The 15,894-nt window shown below is 49.1% G+C and overlaps 1 protein-coding gene across 2 annotated transcripts in view; it reads left to right on the top strand.

Moving 5' to 3' along the window:
* The window catches only part of PIK3CA (phosphatidylinositol-4,5-bisphosphate 3-kinase catalytic subunit alpha), a 136,906-nt gene that overhangs the window by 100,753 nt on the left and 20,259 nt on the right, over positions 1 to 15,894 (top strand). For both annotated transcript variants that reach the window (XM_075340608.1, XM_075340606.1), the window contains exons 13-17: positions 4,878 to 4,981; positions 8,165 to 8,336; positions 10,035 to 10,141; positions 10,234 to 10,355; positions 10,781 to 10,859. In XM_075340608.1, coding sequence (XP_075196723.1) covers positions 4,878 to 4,981; positions 8,165 to 8,336; positions 10,035 to 10,141; positions 10,234 to 10,355; positions 10,781 to 10,859 — 584 coding nt within the window. The remainder of the gene's footprint in view (positions 1 to 4,877; positions 4,982 to 8,164; positions 8,337 to 10,034; positions 10,142 to 10,233; positions 10,356 to 10,780; positions 10,860 to 15,894) is intronic.

The following is a 15,894-nucleotide window of genomic DNA, read 5'->3' as shown; positions in this document are numbered from 1 at the left end:
AGAAAGCAACCGGAGGAACCGCTTCCAAGGCGGCTGCCTCATGACTTTCGGCCTCCTCCCTCCGCATCCTCGGTCGGTGGCAGGCTCTCCCGCTTTGGCGACATTTGGCTGCCACAGGTCAAGGACCGGTGGGTAACAGACATTTTGTCTCACGGGTACAGGATAGAGTTCAGTTCTCGTCCTCCGCCTCGGTTCTTCAGAACTTCCCCACATCCCGACCGAGCAGATGCCCTTCTGCAGGCGGTGGGCTCTCTAAGAGCAGAAGGAGTGGTGATCCCTGTTCCTCTTCAGGAACAAGGGCAAGGTTTTTACTCCAATCTCTTTGTGGTTCCAAAAAAGGACGGCTCGTTCCGTCCTGTTCTGGACCTAAAACTGCTCAACAAGCATGTGAACGCCAGGCGGTTCCGGATGGAATCCCTCCGCTCCGTCATTGCCTCAATGTCTCAAGGAGATTTCCTTGCATCAATAGACATCAAAGATGCTTATCTCCACGTGCCGATTGCTACAGAACACCAACGTTTTCTACGTTTCGTGATAGGAGACGACCATCTTCAGTTCGTAGCTCTGCCATTTGGTCTGGCGACAGCCCCACGGGTTTTCACCAAGGTCATGGCGGCAGTGGTAGCAGTCTTACACTCTCAGGGACACTCGGTGATTCCTTACTTGGACGATCTACTTGTCAAAGCACCCTCTCAAGAGGCATGCCAACTCAGCCTGAATGTTGCGCTGGAGACTCTCCAGACTTTCGGGTGGATCATCAACTTTTCAAAGTCAAATCTGTCACCGACTCAATCACTAACGTATCTTGGCATGGAGTTTCATACTCTCTCAGCGATAGTGAAGCTTCCGCTGGACAAGCAGCGGTCACTACAGACAGGGGTGCAGTCTCTCCTTCATGGTCAGTCGCACCCCTTAAGGCGCCTCATGCACTTCCTAGGGAAGATGGTGGCAGCAATGGAGGCAGTCCCGTTTGCGCAGTTTCATCTGCGCCCACTTCAATGGGACATTCTCCGCCAATGGGACGGGAAGTCAACTTCCCTGGACAGGAAAGTCTCCCTTTCCCAGACGGCCAAGGACTCTCTGCAATGGTGGCTTCTTCCCACCTCATTATCACAGGGAAGATCCTTCCTACCCCCATCCTGGGCGGTGGTCACGACAGACGCGAGTCTGTCAGGGTGGGGAGCAGTTTTTCTCCACCACAGGGCTCAGGGTACGTGGACTCAGCAGGAGTCCACCCTTCAGATCAATGTTCTGGAAATCAGGGCAGTGTATCTTGCCCTACTAGCCTTCCGGCAGTGGCTGGAAGGGAAGCAGATCCGAATTCAGTCGGACAACTCCACAGCGGTGGCATACATCAACCACCAAGGAGGGACACGCAGTCGGCAAGCCTTCCAGGAAGTCCAGCGGATTCTAATGTGGGTGGAAGACACGGCATCCACCATATCCGCAGTTCACATCCCGGGCGTAGAAAACTGGGAAGCAGACTTCCTCAGTCGCCAGGGTATGGACGCAGGGGAATGGTCCCTTCACCCGGACGTGTTTCAGGAAATCTGTCGCCGCTGGGGGGTGCCGGACGTCGACCTAATGGCGTCTCGGCACAACAACAAGGTCCCGGCCTTCATGGCGCGGTCTCGCGATCAAAGAGCTCTGGCGGCAGACGCCCTAGTGCAAGATTGCTCGCAGTTCCGGCTCTTTTATGTGTTTCCACCTCTGGCACTCTTGCCCAGAGTGCTACGCAAGATCAGATCCGATTGCAGCCGCGTCATACTCGTCGCTCCAGACTGGCCGAGGAGGTCGTGGTACCCGGATCTGTGGCATCTCACGGTCGGCCAACCGTGGACACTACCAGACCGACCAGACTTACTGTCCCAAGGGCCGTTTTTCCATCGGAATTCTGCGGCCCTGAACCTGACTGTGTGGCCATTGAGTCCTTGATCCTAGCGTCTTCAGGATTATCCCAAGGGGTCGTTGCCACCATGAGACAGGCTAGGAAGTCCACTTCTGCTAAGATCTACCACAGAACGTGGAGGATTTTCTTATCCTGGTGCTCTGCACAAGGAGTATCCCCCTGGCCATTCGCGTTACCTACTTTTCTTTCCTTCCTGCAATCTGGGTTGGAAAAGGGCTTGTCGCTCGGCTCCCTTAAAGGGCAAGTCTCGGCACTATCCGTGTTTTTTCAGAAGCGTCTAGCACGACTTTCTCTGGTGCGCACGTTCCGGCAGGGGGTTTGTCATATCGTCCCTCCGTACAGACGGCCGTTAGATCCATGGGATCTAAACAGGGTACTAGTTGCTCTCCAGAAGACGCCTTTCGAGCCTCTGAGGGATGTTTCACTTTCTCGACTCTCACAGAAAGTGGCCTTTCTAGTAGCGGTCACGTCTCTTCGGAGAGTGTCTCAGCTAGCAGCGCTGTCATCCAAGGCTCCCTTCCTGGTGTTCCACCAGGACAAGGTAGTGCTGCGCCCCATTCAGGAGTTTCTCCCTAAGGTGGTATCCTCTTTTCATCTTAATCAGGATATTTCCTTACCTTCCTTTTATCCTCATCCAGTTCATCGGTATGAAAAGGATTTGCATTTGCTAGATCTGGTGAGAGCACTCAGAATCTACATTTCCCGCACGGCGCCCCTGCGCCGCTCGGATGCACTCTTTGTCCTTGTCGCTGGTAAGCGCAAAGGGTCGCAGGCTTCCAAAGCCACCCTGGCTCGATGGATCAAAGAACCAATTCTTGAAGCCTACCGTTCTGCTGGGCTTCCGGTTCCATCAGGGCTGAAGGCCCACTCAACCAGAGCCGTGGGTGCGTCCTGGGCATTACGACACCAGGCTACGGCTCAACAGGTGTGCCAGGCAGCTACCTGGTCGAGTCTGCACACTTTCACCAAACATTATCAGGTGCATACCTATGCTTCGGCGGACGCCAGCCTAGGTAGAAGAGTCCTGCAGGCGGCAGTTGCCTCCCCGTAGGGGAGGGCTGTCTTTGCAGCTCTAACATGAGGTATTTCTTTACCCACCCAGGGACTGCTTTTGGACGTCCCAATCGTCTGGGTCTCCCAATGGAGCGCCGAAGAAGAAGGGAATTTTGTTACTTACCGTAAATTCCTTTTCTTCTAGCTCCTATTGGGAGACCCAGCACCCGCCCTGTTGTCCTTCGGGATTGTTGGTTGTTTTCGGGTACACATGTTGTTCATGTTGAACGGTTTTCAGTTCTCCGATGTTACTTCGGAGTGAATTTGTTTGAACCAGTTATTGGCTTTCCTCCTTCTTGCTTTAGCACTAAAACTGAGCAGCCCGTGATCCCACGGGGGGTGTATAGCCAGAAGGGGAGGGGCCTTACACTTTTTAGTGTAATGCTTTGTGTGGCCTCCGGAGGCAGTAGCTATACACCCAATCGTCTGGGTCTCCCAATAGGAGCTAGAAGAAAAGGAATTTACGGTAAGTAACAAAATTCCCTTCTTTCTCACACATGACAGTTCAGTCTTTAGAAATAGGATTCAATAAAAATGTTTACCAACCTGAAGATCCTGCCTGTTCAGAAGTGTTTCTTTGGTCATCTTCATCACCGCACTTCTCATGATGTTGCCTCATTCGCGCCACAAGGCCTTGCATCTCTTTGTTGCATCGTTTGCATTTTGCACGCATGCCTGCCTTACCGATAGGCGAAGGAGCTTCATTAAAATATTCCCAAACTGGGTCTCTTTTGCGGGCTGCTGCCATTATAAGGAAAGAATGTAATAAACCTCAGATCGTACACACAAACAGATCCAGACTTGTCTGTCTGTGGCTATGCTGCAGTATTGTGCTCAAAGTTTCACTTTCATTTTCTTGTCTGCTTGCCCTTCCTCCTACTCACACTTAGATTCACATTCTTCTTGTGTTGTGCAGATCTATTCCACTCCAAACAATCAAACATATTGTCTAACTTCTTGGACTTGACACTGAAGGGGTTGATTCTGTATTCATAGGTTTGTAGAACAATAGGATTAAGGTCTTTTTCTCAACTCTGTTCATGTTGTAATATTTTTGCCGTGAAGAAGAGGCTGGGACCTCTGCGGAGTCAAATTCAGTTTTGAGAACTGTGTAAGTAAAGCGAGCACCTGTGATAATATAGGAGAGAAACTGCCCATTAATCCTACAGAAACCTCTGGAAGAGCATGGCATTGTGAATGTTACACATATACAGCCTTTATTCTACTGAGTTAAACAACTCAGCTTTATCTCATGATGGAAGAACATTTGGATGGTAAAATATTTTCCTCAAAAAGCAGTTTATTGAAAAAAATCCGATTTTTAAATCAAAAAAATCCGTGTTTTTTTTTTTTTTAAAAAAAAACAAAACTGATTTTTATCCACCATGATTCAGATAGAGCGGCATTTCACAGGAAAATAACGAATTGTTACATGATATGCGATAAACTCAGGCCCGGTGACACTGAGAACTGATAACATGTGATCCTTATTTTGGTGTGCTGAATCCAAATATCACATTTGTTTCCTTCAGTAATGTCTGGTTTTTCCACAAAACGCTTTAAGAAACACTTAAAGTAATAACGTAACATTTTATATATAATCATATTATTTAGATGTGTTGAATACGCAGTTGGTATAACTAATAGGAAGACTGCTTTTAATAAGCAGTTAAAAACGGTCTGTAGCAATTTTATGGCTATATAAGCAACTTTAAAAACAGATGGCAGCATTCAGTCATTCAATAGGCTTACAAGTCGCAGCAAATTTAACTCTATTTTGAGTGTTGGAAGACATATTTCTTTTTAACAGTGTTTATCTATGCGAATGTTCATATGGTATCTATATAAATACATGAGAACATAGCAATCACCTCATTTGAATCCTATTGCTTCACTACTCTATTATGTTCTGCAGGTTCTGAAGTATGAACAGTACCTTGACAATTTACTAGTTAGATTTCTGCTGAAGAAGGCCCTGACCAATCAGAGAATCGGACACTTCTTTTTCTGGCATTTGAAGTAGGTTTACAACTATACCGGGCTTTTGTACTGCTTTTTCATGTGCACTGTACTTGTGGGTTTATGGAAGAAGTTATGGCCAGTAGGAAGAATTTAGAAACCTATAAACATGTCTTTTCCTTACTAATGAGATACCAACATCTTACCATTGAAGCCTTCAATTTTGTAACTTCTATTTATTCATATTGCTGTAGAATTCCTAAATTTTCATTCTCAGTGGGCACCTATTATAAGACAAATACAGTTTAGTTAATCTAGATTTATAAGTGGTCATTTATTGTTCTGCTTCGATCCACTGGCTGAGCTCCTCTTGTAGGGAAGCTCCTGTTACGGGGCTCTGTCACCTGCAAAGTGCAATCAAAACTACCGTAATCAGATAGTGATACGGAATGTGGCCTCTGATGAAATCCTCTTCCTGGTCTAGTTTCCTCAGATATGTTTATTCAGAAAAATGTTTTTTTTATTATGCAAATATTGGTGCTTGGGAAATTCCTATGACGTGTCCAGGCGCTATGCACCGTACTGCCTCCTGTCCCTACATTTAGGCTATGTGCGCACTTACCGGATTTTGCCGCGGATTTTCCGCGGATTTGCTGCATGTTTCGCTACAGAAAATGTTCATAACATCTCTGCAGTGAATCACCAGCAAATCCTATGGAGAAAAAAAATCCTGTGCGCACTGGGCGGAATTTGACAGCTGCATGTTTTGCTGCGGGAATCCCGCAGCAAAAACAAGTGCATGTCACTTCTTTTCCGCACATCGCTGCGGGATTTCACTCCATTGACTCAATGTTAATCATGAAATCCCGCAGGGAATAACGCAGGCAGCAAATTCTGTGCGGTTCTCTGCGTTTTCCTGCGTTATTCCCTGCGGTATTTCGCGGTTTACCTCCGGTAATGTGCATCGCTTGTCTGCGGTTTTGCAGGGAAGTGATGTCATTACAGGAAGAGGAAGCCGTGCAGAGTAAACACACAGATCACAGACACACACACACACAGAACACATAGACACACAGAACACATAGACACACAGAACACATAGACACACAGAACACATAGACACACAGAACACATAGACACACAGAACACATAGACACACAGAACACATAGACACACAGAACACATAGACACACAGAACACATAGACACACAGAACACATAGACACACAGAACACACAGACACATAGAACACACAGACACATAGAACACACAGACACATAGAACACATAGAACACATAGAACACATAGAACACATAGAACACATAGAACACATAGAACACATAGACCACATAGACCACATAGACACATAGAACACACAGAACACACAGAACACACAGAACACACAGAACACACAGAACACACAGAACACACAGAACACACAGAACACACAGAACACACAGAACACACAGAACACACAGAACACACAGACACACACAGAACACACAGAACACACAGAACACACAGAACACACACAGAACACACACAGACACACACAGACACACACAGACACACACAGACACACACAGACACACACAGACACACACAGACACACACAGACACACACAGACACACACAGACACACACAGACACACACAGACACACACAGACACACACAGACACACACAGACACACACAGACACACACAGACACACACAGACACACACAGACACACACAGACACACACAGACACACACAGACACACACAGACACACACAGACACACACAGACACACACAGACACACACAGACACACACAGACACACACAGACACACACAGACACACACAGACACACACAGACACACACAGACACACACAGACACACACAGACACACACAGACACACACAGACACACACAGACACACACAGACACACACAGACACACACAGACACACACAGACACACAGGAAAAAAAGAACGTGGGCTCCGCTGTATATTCACCTTCCAGCCGAGGTAAGCACACAGCGGCGGCCCGGTATTCTCAGGCTGGGGAGGGAGAGGGGCAGGGATAATGTCCCCCGCCTCACTCCCCCTCCGGCAGCCGAGAATATCAGCCGCAGCTGCCCCGGCACTGTCGCATGCATTATGCGACAATACCGGCGTGTCCTCGGCTCTTCTTGCCACCGTGTAGCAGTGGTGGCAAGGTAATACAAGGGGTTAATGGTGATGGGGGACCACCGCCATTAACCCCAGGCTTGATCATGGCAGCGTCTATGTGACAGCTGACATGATCAACCCGTAAGTAAAGTGAAAAAAACACAGACACCGAAAAATCCTTTATTTTAAATAAAACCAACAAGCCTCGTTCACCCTTTTATTAACCCCCCCCAAACAAAGCTCCGGCGTAGTCCACAGGTCCGACATAATCCACAGCTCCGGCTCCGGCGTCCTGCACTGCTGACATCCAGCCGCGACTGTCACAGACACAGGCTGAATGCAGCAGACAGCAGAGGTAATTACCGGTCATTTCCCACGGCCGGTAATGTGAACTCACTGCCGACCGTGGGAAATGCAGCGATCTGTCCTCTATCTATCTATCTATCCCTCTATCTATTCTTCTGTCTATCCACTATCAGAATTAAATGTATTTTTTTTTTTTTTCAATGTGCTTTATTGCATTGAATGCAATAAAGCACATCCCAATCCCATCCCAAAACCGCGGCAATACCGCGAATAATACCGCGGCAAACCGCATGCGGTTTTCGGGTGCGGTTTCCCGCGGTTTTTTACCGCGGGTGCGGTAATCTTTGAGGGCATGCGGAATTTTCTCAAGAAAATTCCATTTCCCAGTGCGCACAGAGCCTTATAGTGCTTTGAGCAATGGTTGCTTGAACTGAATACTAATCTGTGTGAGAGAAAGTATGGGCCTAATGGGTGCACACACATCCATCTACTTATCCACAGAGGTGTGTTGGCGAGCAGCAGCTAGGAAAGTTGTATGTGCGCACCCAGTGGGCTCCTACACTGACACTCTGGCATCTGCTTCAGTTCCTGTAGTTCATTTGGTTGGCGAAGTGAAGGGGTGATTTAATCCTTTTTGGGATTTTCTTCGACAGTGCATCTGTCATGTGTCAGTCTAGGAAGAACATAGTCTAAGACATTTGTAGGCATGCATCACTAACACGTTCAATGTTTGGCTGCTAGCCTTTTTATTATCTAACCATGATGCCTATTAAACTCATATTAGGTCAGAAATGCACAACAAGACGGTCAGTCAGAGGTTCGGCCTGCTGCTGGAATCCTACTGCAGAGCCTGTGGCATGTACCTCAAGCATTTAAGCCGACAAGTGGAGGCAATGGAGAAACTCATTAACCTCACCGACATCCTGAAGCAGGAGAAGAAGGATGAGCCTCACAAAGTAAGGGCAGCATTCAGTCTACCTAGCGGTGTTTCCAGAATATGGAACATTTTCACTTCAAGGTGTATTCTAGAAAACAATGTTTTGCCTAGATAAAAAAAAAAAATTAACACTCTGTACATTTTTTTGCCTTATAATTAATTGGAAAGTTAAAAGGATGGTTCACCCATATTTTTTATTGTCTAGTTCGATATTATATTGAGAAACTATGTTTCTCTCAAATACCTTGTGTTGGCAATAGTGCCTGTGAGAGGCGCTATTGTAGACCGCTGTTCTTTGCTCCGGTGATGTCACGTCAAGTGCCACACACGTCACAACATCCCTACGGCTGGCTGCAGTCTTCCTGACTCACTAAGCTGTGGGCAGTGTTTCACCGCTGTCACAGCACAGCGCGTCTCCTGCTTGCAGCGTTCTGCTGTGAGGGAGGAGGGATCAGGGAGCAGATGTGCTGTGACGAGTGGTGAAACACCGCTCACAGCTCAGTGAGTCAAGAAGACTGCAGCCGACCGCAGGGATGGGACGTGTGCGGCACTTGACGTGACGTCACCGGAACGGGGAACAGCGGTCTGCAATATTGACTCTCACAGGCACTATTGCCAACATAAGGTATTTGAGAGAAACCTTGTTTATTAATATAATATCGAACTAGACAATAAAAAATACGGGTGAACCACCCCTTTTAAAGGGAACCTGTCACCACTTTTTTGGCGTATAAGCTGCGGCCACCACCACCGGGCTCTTATATACAGCATTCTAACATGCTGTATCTAAGAGCCCAGGCCGCTGTGAGAACATAAACACTTTATAATACTCACCTAACGGTCGCGCGGTTGGCCATATGGGCGTCTCCGGTGTTGGCGCCTCCTCTTTCGGCCATCTTCGTCTTCTTTCAGAAGCCTGTGTGCATGACGCATCTATGTCATACACACTCGCCGGTCCTGCGCAGGCGCACTACAATACTTTGATCTGCCCTGCTCAGGACCTGAATGCCGGCGAGTGTGGATTACGTCGGACTTGTCATGTACCGCGGCTAGAGAAGGCTGAGGATGGCCGAAAGAGGCGGGACCGGAGAACAGATGCCCATATGGCCAACCGCACGACCGTTGGGTAAGTATTATAAAGTGTTTTTTATGTTCTCACAGCGGCCTGGGCTCTTATATACAGCATGTTAGAATGCTGTATATAGGAGCCTCGTGTTGGTGGCTGCAGCTTATAGGCTGAAAATGTGGTGACAGGTTCCCTTTTTAAGGTCACTTGTGACAACATTGCCATTAGGAAATGTGATGTTCTTATTCTCTTGTCTGGTTGTTAGAGGGTTTTCTTATTATCAACGTTTCATTTAGCTGCAGGAAAGGCAATTTATGCAAGACCGCGAACACCCTTGAAAAGCAAGATTATTAAGTTGCATTTGTGAATGGAGTGGTAGTGCGCATGTAACCACTGCCCCATTTAATGGTATGGGACTGACAGTTTGGCTATCTCATCAGTCTCTTGAATGCGAAAGTAGCTGTGATCACGCATGTGCATTACTGCCTCATACAAATTGGGAACTTTGGACCCCCTGTCCTCAGAAGCAGTGGGGCATCCCCCAATTTTGCTTTTGCTTATGTATTAAATGCTGAAATGCCTTTAAAGGGCTCCTATGTATATATTTTATTTGTATTGGAGGCTGTAAAATAACAGCTATATTTGTTGTAGGTGCAGATGAAGTTTCTTGTTGAGCAGATGAAGAGGCCAGACTTTATGGATGCATTACAAAACTTTACCTCTCCTCTCAATCCTGCGCATCAGTTGGGGACCCTCAGGTATGTCCATGTGTTAATTTCTTTTTCCCTTATTTCCCCTTTGTCTGATCATCCTGCTGATATGTTTTCTAAACCATTCCTTTGTTCTTTAGGCTTGAAGAATGCAGAATAATGTCTTCTGCTAAAAGACCACTTTGGCTAAACTGGGAGAACCCTGATATTATGTCTGAAATGCTGTTTCTGAATAATGAGATAATCTTTAAAAATGGAGATGGTATGTTAAAGTGAAAATGCCAGTGATGTAAAGATGTGTAATATATATGGAGCAATGACTATCATCATTTCTAATACCAAGCGCTACGATATTGCCATGCGGAAGTGAGCGCACTATGCAGGCACATTCATTGATCTGGAGGCCATTGCGTGATTGAAATAGACTATCCATGATGAGAATTAGTTTAACAACATAGATAAAAACTGTGTGCATTACCAGAAAAAACGGCAAAGGCGGATCCATTCTGGTGACATTTCTGAAATGTGCAACACAGTGTGAACCCAGCCTTACTCTATAGTATTAAATTTAGGGTGGGAAAACATGTTCCAATGTCACAGGCTAAATAAGTAGACAACTTGTTATATCGGCTTACGTATTATTGCAACACAGGGTATGTTTCCTAATTTTCCTTTTTTTTCCCCCAGACTTGCGTCAGGATATGCTAACACTTCAAATCTTACGCATTATGGAAAATATTTGGCAAAATCAGGGACTTGATTTACGGTGAGTGTCAGATTTTTTTTTTTCTTTGTCGCTCCATTGGGAGACCCAGACAATTGGGTGTATAGCTACTGCCTCCGGAGGCCACACAAAGCATTACACTTAAAAGTGTAAACCCCTCCCCTCTGCTATACACCCTCCCGTGCATCACGGGCTCCTCAGTTTTTAAGCTTTGTGCGAAGGAGGCACACATGCACGCATAGCTCCACAGCTTAGTCAGCAGCAGCTGCTGACTATGTCTGATGGAAGAAAAGAGGGCCCATAACAGGGCCCCCAGCATGCTCCCTTCTCACCCCACTCTTGTCGGCGGTGTTGTTAAGGTTGAGGTATCCATTGCGGGTACGGAGGCTGGAGCCCACATGCTGTTTTCCTTCCCCATCCCCTTTAGGGCTCTGGGTGAAGTGGGATCCTAATCGGTCTCCAGGCACTGAGACCGTGCTCCATCCACAGCTCCTGGGGACTCTGCTGGATAAGGAGCCGAGTATCGTCAGGGACAAGGCCCTGCTACTTTAAGGTACTCTGTGTCCCCGTGGGGACCGCGCACAGAAACACTCCAGCATTGCTGGGTGTGTTAGTGCGCCGGGGACCGCAGCGCTGACCGCGCTTGTGCCATCACACACTGCAGCGTGGCTGGGTGTGTTAGTTTATGGGGACTACCGCGCTGACCGCCGCTGCCATTTTTACACTGCGGCGCGGTTGGGACTGTTAGTGCGCCGGGGACTACCGCGCCGACCGGGCTTATACGCCGGCCGCGCTTATAACTTTAGTCCCCGGCTTTTGCGGCCTAGTCTCACTCTTTTCCCGCCCCCAGGCCTGTCAGTCAGGGGAAGGGCGGGACGCTGTACGAGAAGTCAGCACTGAGGTCGGCCTAGTATGGGAGTCTCCCGCCCCCAGACCTGCCAGTCAGGAAAAAGGGCGGGACGGTCGGTATGACGCCGACAGTGAGGGCTGTAGTACATTGAGCTGTCCTCCGCCCCCCTCACTACCCACGCTGAGGCACCAGATTCCCGCACTTTTTTGTGACTACGCCCACGCCTCCCTCCTCCTCAGAGAATGCCGTCAGCCATGTTTTTCAGCAACTTCTGGCTGCAGCTGAGGGAGACCCGGGGCAGAGAATCTGATGGCTACAAGCCACATCCGCAGCCCCTGCCGGGCAGGAGAAGGAGTATCGTCAGGGACACCCTGCAGCTACAGGTACTCTGTGTCCCCGTTGGCACGGTGCATGAAGCACCTTGGCCTCAGACGCAGCTGCGACTGCGGTGTGCATTTTTTGTCCGGGACTACCGCGCCGACCGTGCCCGTTTGCCGGCCGCGGTTTGTACTTTAGTCCCCGGTTTTTGCGGCCTAGTGTGTTAAACTCCCGCCCCTGAGCCTGCCATTCAGGGAGAAGGGCGGGATGGTCGGTATGTTGCCGACAGTGAGGGCTGGAGCACACCTCGCTGTCCTCCACCCCCCCTCACTGATCACTATAGACCACCGGATTCCCGCAGACAGAGCCCTGCATCATAACGTAGGGAGGGCTGGAGCATACGTTGCTATCCTCCTTCCCCCCTCACTGAGCACTGGGGGGCACCAGTTTTTCAAAGGTGGTCTTCCTAGGGTGTTGTCCCCCCCTTGGTGCCGCAGTGTGTGTGTATATATATATATATATATATATATATATATATATATATATATATAATATATATATATATATATATATATATATATATATATATATATATATATATATATATATATATATATATATATATATATATATATATATATATAATTATAATGTGTGTTTATTTATATGGTATATGATTTCACTGTTCGGCAGCATTATTTGTTTTTGGCTGTATACCCTCACTGATTACTCTGCGGACGACAGGCTGTTGTCTGCTCTTAAAGAGTAAGGGTGCCAAGACACTGGCTTATTTTAACCTCTTGTGCGCCTATATTACGGGCACTGCACAGATGACAGCGACAGAGTTTGCATGATGAAAACTTCGCCGGCGTTCCCTGTCCAGGCGGCAGGGACAGAGTTACAGCTTTGCTGAGAAACTCTCTGGGTCATTTTCACTATCCATGTCTCAGGCTATGGACAAATGGTCGGCTAAGAGACTAGGAGTTTGCAGTCCAGACCGGCCCCTTACACAGGCCCGGGCACTGCGGGATCGCCCCAGGCCTCTATCTGTCTGCGACGGACGGACAAGCGTTTTACTGAACACCTTATAACACACGTTGCCCCTTCCTCTCTGACGTTAACGTTTCGGCTCAGTGTCATAAGGTGCCCTCCAGTCTCTGGACTGGCGGCTAGATCAGTAGTAGCAGTGGCTGGCGGGTCCACGCTCAAAAATGCCACGGACAGACAGATGGCACTCCTAATGGGATCCATCTATGAAGCCATAGGCGCGTCCGTTGCCCCGGCCTTTGCAGTGGTGGGCACTCCAGGCTATCTCAGCTGCTCTGTCTCAGATCAATGCAGTCATCCTGGGCTCCGCAATTAGCGTCTTTGACGTCTCAGGCGAGGGTATTTTCATCCTCCGCCGGGCACAGAGAACCTTTTCTGCATGGCGGTCCAGGTCAGGGGAGTGGTCCTCACATGTCCAAGACCGATGTAGGAGACATTCTGTCTTACGGTCACAGGATAGAGCTCAGTTCTCGTCCTCCGACTCGTTGCTTCACAGCATCTCCGTCCCCCGAGCGAGCCGATGCACGTTTCCAGGCGGTGAACACTCCGAAGGCAGGAGGAGTTGCGATCCTCGTTCCCCTTCAAGAACGTAGTCGCGGCTTTTTACTCCAGCTTGTTCGTGGTACCAGATAGGACGGATCACCCCGCCCCGTTCTGGACTTCACACTGCTCAACGGACAGAGAACCTGACTGTTCCGGATGGAATCTCTCCGCTTGCCATCGCCTTTGATGGCCCAAGGAGGCTTCCTAGCATCAATCGACATCAGGGATGCTTATCTCCACGTGCCGATTGTATCAGGATATCAGCACTTCCTGCGCTTCGACATAGGGAACGAACACCTTCAGTTCGTGGCACTAACTTTCGGCCTGGTGACAGCCCTACGGGCCTTCACCAAGGTCATGACAACTGTGGTAGCGGTCCTACTCTCTCAGGCAATCTGCTGGTCAAGGCCCCCTCTCGGGTGGCATGCCAGCACAGCCTGAACATGGCTCTAGAGACTCTCCAGAGATTCGGGTGGTTCATCAATTTTTCCTAAAGTCAAAATTGACACCGGCCCAATCACTGACATATCTCGGCATGGAGTTCCATACTCTCTCAGCGATAGTGAAGCTTCCGCTGGACAAACAGCGTTCACTACAGACAGGGGTGCAATCGTTCCTTCGAGCCCAGTCACACCCTTTGAGGCGCCTCATGCACTTCCTAGAGAAGTTGGTGGCAGCAATAGAGGCAGCTCCGTTTGCGCTGATTCATCTGCGCCCACTTTAATGGGATTTTCTCCGCAAATGGGACAGCAAATCGACGTCCCTCGACAAGGACGTTGCTCCTTCTCGGGCAGCCATGGCCTCCCTTCAGTGGTGGCTTCTTCGCACTCTTGTCAAAGGAAAAAGTCCTTCCTGCCCACATCCTGGCCTGTGGTCACGGCGGACGCGAGTCTGTCAGGGAGTCTTCCTCCGCCACAGGGCTCAGGGTACATGGACTCAGCTGAGTCTTCCCTCCAGATCAATGTTCTGGAGATAAGGGCAGTGTTCTAGCCCTAAAGGCGTTCCAGCCTGGCTGGAAGGCAGGCGGATCCGAATTCAGTCGGACAACGCCAAGGCGGTGGCATACATCAACCACCAAGGCGGCACAAGCAGTCGGCAAGCCTTCCAGCAGGTCCGGCGGATTCTGCTGTGGGTGGAATCCACAGCCTCCACCATCTCCGCAGTTCACATCCCGAGCGTAGAAAACTGGGAAGCAGAATTTCTCAGTCGCCAGGGCATGGACGCAGGGGAATGGTCTCTTCGACCGGACGTGTTTCAAGAGATTTGTTGCCGCCGGGGGAAGCCGGACGTCGACATATTGGCGTCCCGGCACAACAACAAAGTCACGGCATTCATGGCACGTTCTCAAGATCACAGAGCTCTGGCGGCAGACGCATTAGTGCAGGATTGGTCGCAGTTTCCCTGCCTCACGTATTCCTCCTCTGGCCCCGCTGTCCAGAGTGTTACGCAGGATCAGATCCGACAGCCACCGCGCCATCCTCGTCGCTCCAGACTGGCCGAGGAGGTCGTGGTACCCGGATCTGTGGCATCTCACGGTAGGCCAACCGTGGACACTACTAGACCGGCCAGACTTGCTGTCTCAAGGGCCGTTTTTTCCATCTGATTTCGGCGGCCCTCAACCTGACTGCGTGGCCATTGTGTCCCGGATCCTAGCGTCTTCAGGGTTATCTCAAGAGGTCATTGCCACTATGAGACAGGCCAGGAAACCAACGTCCGCCAAGATCTACCACAGGACGTGGAAGATCTTCTTATCCTGGTGCTCTGATCAGAGTTTTACTCTGGCCATTCGCCTTGCCCACTTTCTGTCCTTCCTTCAATCCGGAATGGAAAAGGGGGTTGTCTCTCGGTTCCCTTAAGGGACAAGTTTCGGCGCTTTCTGTGTTTTTTTCAAAAGCGTCTAGCCAAACTCCCTCAGGTACGCACGTTCCTGCAGGGGGTTTGCCACATAGTCCCTCCTTACAAGCGTCGGCTAGAACCCTGGGATCAGAAACCACCCTTCGAGCCAATGAGGGATATTCTCTTTCACGCCTTTCGCAGAAGGTGGTCTTCCTAGTGCAGTCACGTCACTCCGCAGAGTGTCTGACATAGCAGCGCTGTCATGCAAGTCCCCCTTCCTGGTGTTTCACCAGAACAAGCTGGTTCTGCGCTCTGTTCTGGAATCTCTCCCGAAGGTGGTATCCTCTGTTCATCTCAATCAGGATACCTTCTTACCTTCCTTTTGTTCTCATCCGGTTCACCAACGTGAAAAGGATTTGCACTTGTTAGGTCTGGTGAGAGCACTCAGACTCTACATTTCTCGTACGGCGCTCCTGCGCCGCT

Source organism: Anomaloglossus baeobatrachus, chromosome 3, assembly GCF_048569485.1.
Source record: "Anomaloglossus baeobatrachus isolate aAnoBae1 chromosome 3, aAnoBae1.hap1, whole genome shotgun sequence".
Lineage (NCBI taxonomy): Eukaryota > Metazoa > Chordata > Amphibia > Anura > Aromobatidae > Anomaloglossus > Anomaloglossus baeobatrachus.
The sequence above is the reverse complement of the archived record's forward strand: the minus strand, read 5'-3'. Positions and strand labels throughout refer to the sequence as shown.